This window comes from Myxine glutinosa, chromosome 8 (genome assembly GCF_964187855.1).
Source record: "Myxine glutinosa chromosome 8, kmMyxGlut1.1, whole genome shotgun sequence".
NCBI lineage: Eukaryota > Metazoa > Chordata > Myxini > Myxiniformes > Myxinidae > Myxine > Myxine glutinosa.
In genome coordinates this window covers 153,942,762-153,954,840 of record NC_136268.1, presented here as the reverse complement: position 1 = coordinate 153,954,840, position 12,079 = coordinate 153,942,762, and the positions used below count along the sequence as shown (strand labels likewise).

Sequence of the window (12,079 nt, the reverse complement as noted above, 5' to 3'; positions counted from 1 at the left end):
AAACAACAACAACCACGGTTCCCGAAAAAGGCCAACCCCCGCTTTGCGGGGATAAATGGCCTCTAAAGGTGGTGATTTTTAAAATTATATATATATATATATATACTTTGTGCTACATGTTGAATTTGTTTCGTATTGTTCAAGGCCCAACTCAGCCGCTCCTCAGATAGAAAGTGTGAAAATTATTTGTTTCCGTGTTCCTCGTTTTTCTTCCTTCGTCCCAAATATCTTACATCTACCTCCTCAACGTCACCCTGTTTCCCCTCCTCGCTTCAAAAAAAAATAAAAAATAGAAATTTATTTCTCCACTCCATAGCAACCTCATTCTACTTGAATTTGCTTCTGCCTGTACATCCTGCTCTACATTGTTCTTATCCCCTCTTTTCTCAGCATCTCCAAACTGAATCTTCATTAAATATAAACACTTCTTCCTTTCAAAGCATTTAAAATCATTTTAAAAAGTTTTTCCACCCTTGTATCTCCTTCTGGAATGCTACCCATGGAATCCCCATCTAATTCTCTTCTTCTTCTTCTTCAAAAATATTATTTCCCAAAACTGTTTATCAGCGAAGAACTTAGTCCACCCACCATCTTCCTACACATACATTTCAAGTGTCATAGCAAAGGGAGAATACTTATGTCAATGTGATATTTCAGTTTTTTCTTTTTCATAAATCTGCAAAACTTTCTAAAATCCTGTTTCCTCTTTGTCATTCTGGGGTATTGGGTGTAGATTGATGAGGGAAAAAATGAATTTAAACGATTTCAGCATAAGGCTGCAACATAACAAAATGTGAAAAAAGTGAAGGGGTCTGAATACTTTCTGAATGCACTGTAAACCTACCCTGACACCCCACACACACAAAGCATTCCCCGACAACCAAAAACGCAAGCCTTTCCCCATACCCCACGCACTCAAACCATACCCCTCACTTTACCCTCTCAAAGCCTCCTTCTCACCTTGCACCTGTAAGTCTTCCACCCAAACCCTCTCCACCTGCACGCAAAATCACTTCCTCCACTCCTAAACCTCGCTGTGCGGATGTCAACCATCCGAGGTATCCAGTCCCACCTGACAGATCTAGGCCTCGACTGATAAACCAGACATCATCTGCTTAACAGAATTCTTCCTCCCTGCAGGACATCCCCAACTGCTTTGCCTCTCCCCAGTTACCGTCTCCTCCAATTTGTTAAGCCTGAACCACGCCCCAGCGGCGGACTTGTACTTTACATCAATAATTAAATTTCCCACTGACCTCGTTCTGATCTTACACCTCTCAACCCCCAGAAATCCTCTGGCTGCGACTTCCCCTCCATTCCGACGTCTTGTTTGTCTGTGTTGTCCCATACTCCTAACAGTGACGACTCCATCCACATCAATCTCAGACAACATGGACAAACGTTTAACCACTCATACCTACACTCCCTTCCTCATATGTGGCATGGTTTCATTTGTCACCATGTAACCTGGCTGGGTGTTGGTCCCTCTCTCACCACCTATGGCACTTCAGCAAAGGACTTCTGTGACTCCATGGGACTGACTCAATCAATGATTTTTCCAACCCAGATTTCTCCCAATGGCAAATCCTCCCTTCTGGACTTGGTGATGCCCAACTTCCCTGAAAATTGTCTCCTGCTCTTCCTGTGCTCCAATTGGTTCATCTGATCATGTTCTTGGGCAACATTCCCTGGCTATTCTTAGAGAGCTGCCTCAATGCCGGCGAGTTTGGCATTTCACTCAAGCAGATTGGCAGGGACTACAAGCAGCCATCTCTGGCTGCTTGTAGTCCTGGTCTCCCATATGTCCTTTCCCTGACACGGCCTGATAACTCTTCCACACAAACATGCTCTCTCATACAGATTCATCCCATCTAATCTTCAATTATACTAACCTTCTTTCCACCCAGGTACACTGAATCCTGTGTTGAGGCAGTTGCTCTGAAAACTTGCCTTATCTTCCTGGAAGGCAAATCCAACCAAAGGCAATCTAATTGGATTCCACAAGTGTCTCCACTCACAGGAGACAGAAAGCAACATCTGTCCAACCTCAAGATTGAACTTTCAAACACGTATTCCTCTGCTACAACCTGGTGGTGCCTTCGCCTGTCTCTGGAGTATGCTCCTCTTCCACCCGTTCCCTCATCTCAAACGGCACCACAGCCAACTACGCTCATGAGAAGGCTGAATGCCTCAATTCTGTGTTTGCTTCTAAATCTTGTGTCCCCCTTCCCTGTCGTACCCAACTGCTCCTGGACTCTGTCTTTTGTACCTGAGAAGTTGGAGAAGGTTATTTCAACCCTCAAATCTGACTCTACAAATGGACCGGACTTCTGGAGAAGTTTCTGACAAACCTAGACTCCAATTCTGGAACAGGTCCAGACGACATAGGTGCATGTGTTCATGCATGCACTGTTCACTATGAATGCATGCACTGAGTAGTTACCAACCTTCGGTTGCACATCTTGCACGAAAATATCTCTGGTAACTGGTTCAACAACTCGCACTTTACACGATTCAGTCATCTGCAAGAGAAAGTAACACAATTAAAAAGAGGACTGACAACTTTACCATCCATACCCTGGCAAGCCTCACATCATAATGGAGTTCGTTCAACTCAGATTAATCATTACTCCAAGGCCAATTCATTTCATGTGCAGCCTGTCGCTGCTGGTTGCATCATTGCTGGGGGGATGGCTGTGCCGCGGATGTAGTTCCCCTGTTGGTTGGAGCAGAAATTTGGAATGAATATGGAAATTGTTCAGGGTGCCGGTGATAACTTGCTTAACTCTTTACAAGGGACACCGTGGGACCTTTAACTCCAGCATCTAATGCCGGCATATGTAACGCCCGTTTAACATCCATCCGAGGGACGGCACACACATTGATGAATCAGGCTGCCTGTGAAACATCAGGATGACCGTTTATAGCCGGCCCGACCTTCGTACCCAGGCGAGACAACTTTGAGGTGAGCAGATGCAGCATACCTTGAAGGTCTAAGGCCATCTTGCAAGCCTCTACTCCAAGGTGTTAGAAGGGAAGAGAAGAGTGGTTTATGCAAGGTAAATATATTTACGAGGTAAAAGAATAAATGAAGTGACGATTGCTGCTGCGCCTCTTGGAATTGGAGGCTAAAAGCAAGAATAAAAGTACAGAAAATAGTATATTGTACCCAGATAATCACATATGATGGAATCCAAAATTAACAATCTTTAATTAAAAGCTCAACTACACGTGCACATAATCAGCCACATCTGGCTTCCCATGGTGGTTAACATACTCCTGTCTGCTTTATTTTTCTTTTAGTTTTTTGCATACAAGATTGAGGCTCGTGTAATAGCTAACACATTAAACACAAAAAACATAAAGGGCACATACAACATATAATAAAGGGAGCGGGAGACAAGATTGGGAGAGAGAGGGACGCACACAAGCACAACAGTAGAGAACAGGGACATCGGGAGATCTGTGGCAGGGAGAGGGTGGTGGGTGGTAGGGGTGGGGGGGTTGGGAGTGGGGGGTTCGGGGGCGTACACAGTATAAAACAAATAGACACTACCAGGAATTTCAGGATTGAAGTTGGAGATTGAAAGACGTGGATTTGGGGAGTATTAACGGGGGTAGAAAAGATCAAGGTTTTGGGTGAGGGAAAGATAAGATATGGTGGTGAACAGCTGTTTTAAATACCTGGAGGGAGGAGTGGGATTGAAGAGAGTGAGGGAGTTTGTTCCAGAGGCGGGAGAAAAGAGGAATGAAAGAGTGAAGGTGAGCAGAGAGTCTTGATTTTGGCAGTTTCACCAGAAGAGGGTTGCTGGCAGTTCTTTTGCGACCTGTAGGAATATTTGGGGGACAGAGCACAGAGAGAGCTGGGGGGGCTCGGCCGGAGAGGAGTCGGTAGAAGACAGAAAGACCACCAACCTGCCTGTGGTGAGACAGTGAGTTGATGATTTGAATTGATGAAATCCATTTCTTAACAGCTGATATAAACCGACGCGAGCCTTCACGAAGACTAGTATTCCATCACACACAGACAGCAGTTTTAACTTCAGAAAAGGTGACCTCGTTGAAGAACATAATATATTTGACGATATACAGTATCTTGAAATTAAAGGTTAAATTCAAGCAGCACTTCACGCCCTGGCCTTCTGTAAAATTAGTTACAATTGAATTCTGCACTTTTATCTTAATCGATGTTTTTCTTCAACACAAAACAAATTTGCACGACACATACCTACAAGTGAAGATGATGTAAACTATTGCATACATAACATGCGTTGGAATGCAGCTCATTAAAAAATTGTATTCCAATCACGGGCCAGACTACATGCAAGAAAGAACCAAACAAGTACCGACTTGCCAAATGTAAATATCAAGCATGAGCTTTCATTACCTCCGCCACCGAAGGTTATGCATTCACCCGTTTGTCCGCAGGATATCTCAAAAAGTTATGGATGGATTCGGACAAAACATGGCGCACAATGTTGGGTGTGTGACAATGACCAATTGATTCAATTTTGGTGAAGATCTGGATCCGGATACAATATATATTTTATTTTTTAAGTTATTCTTCACCATCGAGAGATCTGGCCAAAAACTTTATATAGCATGATGTTTCAAAAAGTTATGGCAGGATTATGACAAAACTTGGGGGATGAGTTGGTTCGGTGACAATAAGCAGATTCGATTTTGGTTCAGGTCCGGATGCAGATCCGGCCTATCAGTGGGATACAAATCATAAACTGTTCAGCGTGGAGGAGGTATGTGCTCTACATAGTGCCGTTCTAGTCTTATAGATCTTTCCATTATGATTTATGTGCGTTTCCAAATTATACCCACTGCCAACTACAGCATTGGGACCGCAATAGTCATGGGGACCGTAGGGCTAACCCCCGCTCTTGCAGGGAAAATGGCCTTAAAATGTCTGTTGTTATTGTTGTTGTTGTTGCCAACTACAGCATGAATACAGCACCACACATACATTTACACACACGGGATTTAACTGGCACAGAAACGACCCTGAAGTCTGTTTCCATCTCAGATGACAAACTTTATTTTCCCAAATTTTTTAACTTCTGGCATCTGCAGGGAATCTATAGATTTTGAAACCCTTCTCTGATTGAGTGGTGCATCCAATGGCACAACATAGTCATTTTAAAAAGAATGATGAGCTGTTGAAGGTGCCCATGATCGACGTGACCAGAATTTTCCGAGATACGCCATGTCGCTACTCCTCGTATACAGGGACTTTAACTCATCCTACCCTCCCAACTCTAAGGTGTCAAACCCCTCTCCACTCAACCAAGCCTTCAAACACACCCCGCCCCTCCCCCTCTCAATTTTTCCGACCTCGGAATGATTACAGGCCGAGTCAATCCACCTGGTGTTAAATCAACAGCTTAAAAGGGCTTGAACTCAGGAGCCTGATATCTCAAGCTAGTGGCCCAGTTACATAAGACACACTTAACCTTAAGGAAAGATTTCCCTTAAGGTACGCAGTAATTCCTTAGCTAAGGATTTCCTTAAGTGCTGTTGCATACACAACCCTTAAGGATAAGGATCAAGTCCTTTCTATTAAGGATAACCTGAAGGATCAAGTCCTTTCTGGGGACTTCTGAGCTCCTCACCACATACAAAGCTTTCATCCGCAGCTCAATGGAATACTGCTCTCCCCTCTGGGCTGGTGCTCCTGCCTCACACCGAGCTCAACTTCACGCGGTTGAAACCAAAGCATTCAGAATCATTGGAATCTCCCGCGATGAAGCCGTTTCTGAGGGCCTTTCTCTCTCTCTCACCGCAGGCAGGTAAGGTGGTCTTTCTGTCTTCAATCGACTCCTCTCCGGCCTTGCTCCCCCTGCTCTGTCTGTGCTCTGTTCCCCAAATATTCCTGCAGGACACACAAGATCTGCAAGCAACCCTCTTCTGGTGAAACTGCCAAAATAAAGACTCTCTGCTCACCTTCACTCCTTCATACCTCTTTTCTCCCGCCTCTGGAAGAAACTCCCACACTCTCTTCAATCCCTCTCCTCCCTCCAGGTCTTTAAAACAACTGTTCACCACCATCTCTTATCCTCCCCCATCCAAAACCTTGATCTTTTCTACCCCCGTTAAAATGCCCCCAATCCGCCTCTTTGAATACCCAGCTTCTTTCCTGGGGTTCCTAGAAGTGTTCATTTGCTTTGTACCGTGTACCCCTCCCACCTCCCCCAGCCCTCCCCCAGCCCTCCCCCTTCCACAGATCTACTGACATCCCTATTCTCTTCTGTTGTTGTGCTTGTGTGCCTCCCTCTCTCCCCCTCGTCTCCCGCTCCCTTCTTGCATGTTTTGTGTGTCTGTGCATGTTTTTAATGTTCAATGCGTTAGTTCTTAGACGAGCCTCGGTTCTGTATACAAGAAAAAAAAAAAGGATTCCCTTAAAGGTAAGGAAATCCTTAGGAACCGTTGCTATGCCAGGCAACCAATCAGATTTAAGATAGGAAGAGGTGTCCAAAAGCAAGAACACAAAATGAACATGTAATTTTAAATGACACTTGTTATATGTTGCATGGGGAACATGTGTTTGTAGATGGAGGAGGAATAAAATGATTCTTGTGTCAAATGCATTTGAATCTCATTGTGCATTTTATTACCCTGCACTCACGAAGCGAAAAGTGGGGATAAGCATTCAGTTACGTAAGTACATGTGTGTGCCGTACATGCCTGCATTTTAAAAATTCATTTTCTCGGCAACCGTTGGTCCGATTGACATGAAATTTTCACCATTCTCCATTTTCACTGACATGAAATAAAGTTTGCCTCCTCCTGTAGAATATTTTAATGATTATTATGACACTGATTATTATGATTATTATGTCACATGGTACAGGCGCCATCTTGGAAAAACTTCGCACCTCTATATCTCTGAAACCACTCCATGGAAAAAATTGAGACATGGCTCATTGTAAAGAACTCTCCATGGGGAATAAAATATGTTAATGATGATGTTATAGGTGCCTTCATTATGACGTCACAATTCGACAAGTGCAACATTTATCCGATCATTATGACAAAAAATTTCAGCAACTTTTGGTTTGATGGACACAAAATTTTCACCATAGGAGCTCGTCCTCCTTTAGAATATTTTAATGATAATCATGACGTCATAGGTCATGTGTTACAGGTGCCATCTTGGAAAAACTGAAAAATGTTGCACCTCTATATCTCCAAAACCGCTGCATGGAAAAAATTGAAACATGGCTCATTGTAAAGAACTCCATATGGGGAATAGGTGTTGTTAACGATGACGTCATTGGTGCCATAATTATGACGTCATAATTCGACAGGGACAACGCTTAGTCTGATCAGTTTGAAATGTATTGAGCGTGATCTATGCAACAATTATATTAGAGAATATAAATTTATGATGTCATAGCTCACGTGGTCTGGCAGCCATATTGGACCAAAGAAAGAAAAAAAACATTCAAAAACAGAAGAGTTGGCTCACAACAAGTTGACTGCGCAGGGTAAGTATTCTAAGAATACCATCTAGTTGTAAATGTGTTAATCTGTGCATTAAATGTTTGGAAACTTTCCAAGAATGGTGAAAGTGTGGAATTATAAAAGTGAAATACAAGAGCGAAACTACAAGCAAAATATTCATTTCAGTACTCTCACAACAAGCAAGCTCTCCTCAGATGTCATGCAGTTTTCCTCACAAAACAGAGCTCCTCCCTCGTCTCTATGGGCAACCCTCCACCCCTCCAGGCATTGAGCTCCACCCCCCTCAGGAGACGATCATAGCTCCACCGCCCTCCCTCACTGCCTGGCAGAGTCCCATTGCTTTCCGCTCAATTCCCCTGTGCTCATGCAAACTCTACTCCAGTGCTCCCGGCGGATGGTTACAGGGAGGTTTACATACAGTTAATTAACTTTAATCTCTCTCTATCCACCACAAGCACGACCCTCCATATCGTGCACATTCATACACAATCCTTAAGCTTGACAGGTCCCTACTTCCTTACATCGAGATTTGCTTCCTACTCACACATGCACTATCCTACTCTATACAAGTCTATCTCTTCTAAGGTAATCTCCAACTCCACCCCCACCCCTATAAGCGGGACATTATGTGAAATCAAGCAAACTGCATGGAGCAGGATCGCACGTGTTCCAGTGATCGCAAGGAGTAAGTCCATAGACTCGAGTAATGGAACGCGCAATCGCGCATGCTCCCCCTGTACAATGCAATGCCGGACAAGCGAAGCATCTTAGAGTGAGAAATTATTTCGTCATGCACAGCGCACATGATGTCATGAACAACTTTGGCCGTATATGGACTGGTCTGTTAACTAAAGCACGATCAGAAGGATTCAGTCGATAATTCATAAAATTAATGGAGACCTGACTTGCCAGCTCCAGGTGCTCCAGTTTCTTCATCACCGCTGACTGCCCGTGCTGCGACCTTACTTTTGGGGCTTCCTTCTACTTCTTTCCACTTGGCAGCACATTCTTGATACCTCTGAGCACTTTTCTCACTAAAGCGAATAACTCCACTGTGCGTGTCAATGACATGCATGCAACAAAACCGTGAAAATTCTCCTGAAGCCTCAGCCACACGAGCATCTGACATAATGTTTGCCACCATGATGGCTAGTGACAGTCAGTCTGCAACGAAGCATGCGATTGGTCGATGCATCCGCGTCAGTGCTCGTAATGAAAGTCAAATAGCTGCGATTGGAGAATATTTATTTCTTGAAAAATTGAAGATTTAGCAAGTATATTGGTTGGACTTATGCGTTATTCTGTCTGTCTGTCTGTGTTTGTGCCTGTCTGTGTTTGAGTCTGTCTGTCTATCGCCTACACGTCACAATTTTAAACCGATCTTCACGAAACTTCACCAAATGGTAAAGTTGGTCATAAGGAAGAGGCCTATAGATTTTGAGGTCAAAGGTCATCTTCAGGTCAAATTTCTAAAATTGGCATTTTTCATCTCATCAACTTGAAAGTTTAACAGCATTTGTATATATAACCACCTTTAGAGGTTATATATACAAATGCTGTTAAACTTTCAAGTTGATGAGATGAAAAAATGACTGGATGAAAAAATGAGATGAAAGTTTAACAGCATTTGTATATCGTCACTAAATTGGGAAACCAACCATTTTTGAGGTCAAAAGGTCAACTCAAGGTCAAACTTCTAAAATCATCAATTTTCATCTGAAAAATCATCAATTCTAATCCAATTGAACCAAACTTCGATTTATATTGTCAATTAAAATCTTAATGAAATGGACAATTTAATGTATCCATGGCAACTTAATTTTTTGGGGGGGAAATGGGGGTGTATTTTGCAAGTGCTTTGCACGACGTCTTTCTTGTTTTTAAAATGTTGTCACTTTTCCTGATTTTTTTTCTCCATATTTTGAAGCAATGTGCATATTCTGTGCTTGACGAGTTTCAGATATTAGTCCTGCAATATTGTTACACCACATAGCACAGAAACAGGTAGAAACGCGTGATGTGTCACAAAACTACAAAACGGGGGCTCGGCCCACGGTCTATCGCTGCACACACCACCAGTACCAGAGAGAGCAATTTATTTAGAATGTGCAAGTTCTGGCGATTATCATACTAAAATACGCCATTTGTGTCTGGCTGATGAATTCTTGACGCCAATACATTCTGTCGTTACTTATCCAATCTCAACCAAACTTGGCAGAATGACCGAGGGTTACATAATGAAGGTTGTAGCGCATTCATTTGCCCTCCTCCCCAAAGGGGTTTTCTCCCCTGAGCGTAGTTTTCCCACCATTGCCGTCAATGGGTTGCGTGTTGAGCTGTATAGCCATATTAAGTTAACTTTATCGTGGCGTTTTTCCAACATCGCTTCGAATAACAAAACTAACGGTAATAGCATAATATTAATGTTATTACAAAACAATATTAATACCAATAATATCCCACCTCCCCAAGGGGTTTTTCCGGTGAGTCAACGTATATAAATAGCTTATCATGGCGTTTTCGTGGGAGCAACGGCCTCTACCAGAAGTAACGAACATTAATCAACAGTAATGAATATTATGAACCACAAACATGTATGATTAGCTTTTTAAACAGTCGCTAATGCTGTTTATAACACTAAATGAAGAAATTTGGAGGAATCCCGACATCCGTGAGGTAAGGTTTACTTACAGAACTGAGCGAAGATCTACTGTAATCTATATACCCCACAAAGGTTGGGTTTATAACATGGCACTTCCTGCCGTCAACGTGGCGTTTTTCATAGCGAACTTTTGAAACTCGCTACTGCTGTTTAACATGAAACTGAAAGGGACGAAGACCGGGGTGTGCTCATTTACCAAGCAGCTAGCTTGCGATTGCCAAGCCAGTCGTTCCTTAACGGTTATGAATGGAATGTTTGCTCAAATGCTTAAACCACTTGGCGATCTCTCCACAAGAAACTTGGTAATCGAACACACCCAATGTTCTTGAGACCCGAGCATCGATCGACTGCAATCTATATACCACAAAGAGGAATGACCCTTCTTGCCGCTCCCGTGATATAATCCTGTTATTGACTTCTTGCTGCGAAAGACAATCAGTGACATGGTTCTTTCAACAAAGACATCACCGAAGGGTAAAATAAACTCACCAGATTTATATACTGAGTTCAGAAAGTAACCCCAAGTCAAGAAAAAATATATATTCCATATTAAATGCCAAGTCTGTAGTTTGTGTGGTGTTTATTAGCTGTTGTGTTTGTGTGGTTTATTGATGACATACATTTATGTTCAATCCAACATGGCTGCCGAACCACGTGACTGATGACGTCATTATAAATTCCGTGAAGTATAAATAAACTAAAAGAGGTGACATTCGGCAAAACAAATAAATACCTTAACGCACTGAATATCGCAAAGAAGTCCCAGCATGGGTCGCTGTTCGACGTCACGTTCGTAACAACACAAGGACAGGTCGCTGTGACGTACAGACTCGTCCGCAGCGCTCTGTTGCTCCTCGAGTTTGACGTCAGAACGAATCCACGGTACCTGGGCCGGTCCCGGGCGCGCCTCCCCGGCTTTACCTGCTGGAAAGATCCGACCGACGATCTGATGCCGTTTGCGGAACGACTGCAGCCAGCCATTGGAGGCGGTGAACGTGTCGATGCCGATCTGCGCCGCAAACTCCCTCGCTTTTGCCTGCAGGATGGTACCTGTGAGCGGCAGGTGCCGGGCCTTTGCCAGCTTGAACCATTCGTACGTAAGCCGATTCACCTCTTCGTTGACGGTTTTCGTCACTTTCCGACAGCACTTCAGAGAGCTCTTGGTGTAGAACAGGTGCATATATTCATCTTTTCGTCGTAAAATATTATTCACTTGAGATTTTCCGATTGCAAACTCGGCGCCCAATTCCCGCGATTTTTTACCTCTTTCGCTCGCCTGGATCACCTGGATCTTCTCCTCAAGACGAAGCTCGTTTCTTCTTCGTTTCATTTGGACGATTCCACGATGTGAATGGCGACGTTCGGTCACCGTCACCAAGGATCAAACGTCATTTCAACGTGTAGACGTGTTTACAACACCCAAAGCTTCTGTACTGTATGCTGCGCGTACAGTGCGGTTTCATTCACAATGCGCACATCGTTGTTGTTGTTGTTTAAATATTACGAGGGGACAACGCGATGAAATCCTCCAATGGATGCTTAGTCATACTGTACGTGTAAAAATAAACTGAATAAACAATCTTAAAACACAACAAAAGTGCATAAATCAAAATAAAATCTGACAATTGAGAGGGAGAGGAGGTTCTTACTGCACGACCCAAGAGAAACATGTCATACCGTTAAGGTTTGGCTTCCAGACGAAAGGAATGACAAGAAACCTTCTCCATTGGTGTCAAAGGAAGTGTTCACTGCTCTCAGAAGACGTGAGGAAATATGGCCACGGAGATCGAATTGCACTAACAACTTTATCTCGTGTTCACGCAACAACACAAAAATGGATTTTAAAATAATGTACATCGATTTTTCTAAAATAAAAATTAAATATATATTCGCACTGATCGTTAAAGGAACAAAAAATCGGAGTACGCTTTATGAGGCGGTGTA

At 43.2% G+C, this 12,079-nt stretch overlaps 1 protein-coding gene across 4 annotated transcripts in view; it reads right to left on the bottom strand.

The window, feature by feature from the left end:
• The window catches only part of TYW5 (tRNA-yW synthesizing protein 5), a 34,733-nt gene extending 22,726 nt beyond the window's left edge, over positions 1–12,007 (bottom strand). The window contains exons 1-2 of one of the 4 annotated variants that reach the window (XM_068125445.2): positions 11,813–12,007; positions 2,448–2,522 (exon numbers count right to left, since the gene is read on the bottom strand). In XM_068125445.2, the coding sequence (XP_067981546.2) occupies positions 2,448–2,522; positions 11,813–11,992 (255 nt within the window). In that variant the 5' untranslated portion in view covers positions 11,993–12,007. Of the gene's footprint in view, positions 1–2,447; positions 2,523–10,868 lie in introns of all 4 variants that reach the window. The other 3 variants (XM_068125444.2, XM_068125447.2, XM_068125446.2) reach the window with 3 other exon arrangements.
• Positions 12,008–12,079: the final 72 nt, after the last annotated feature.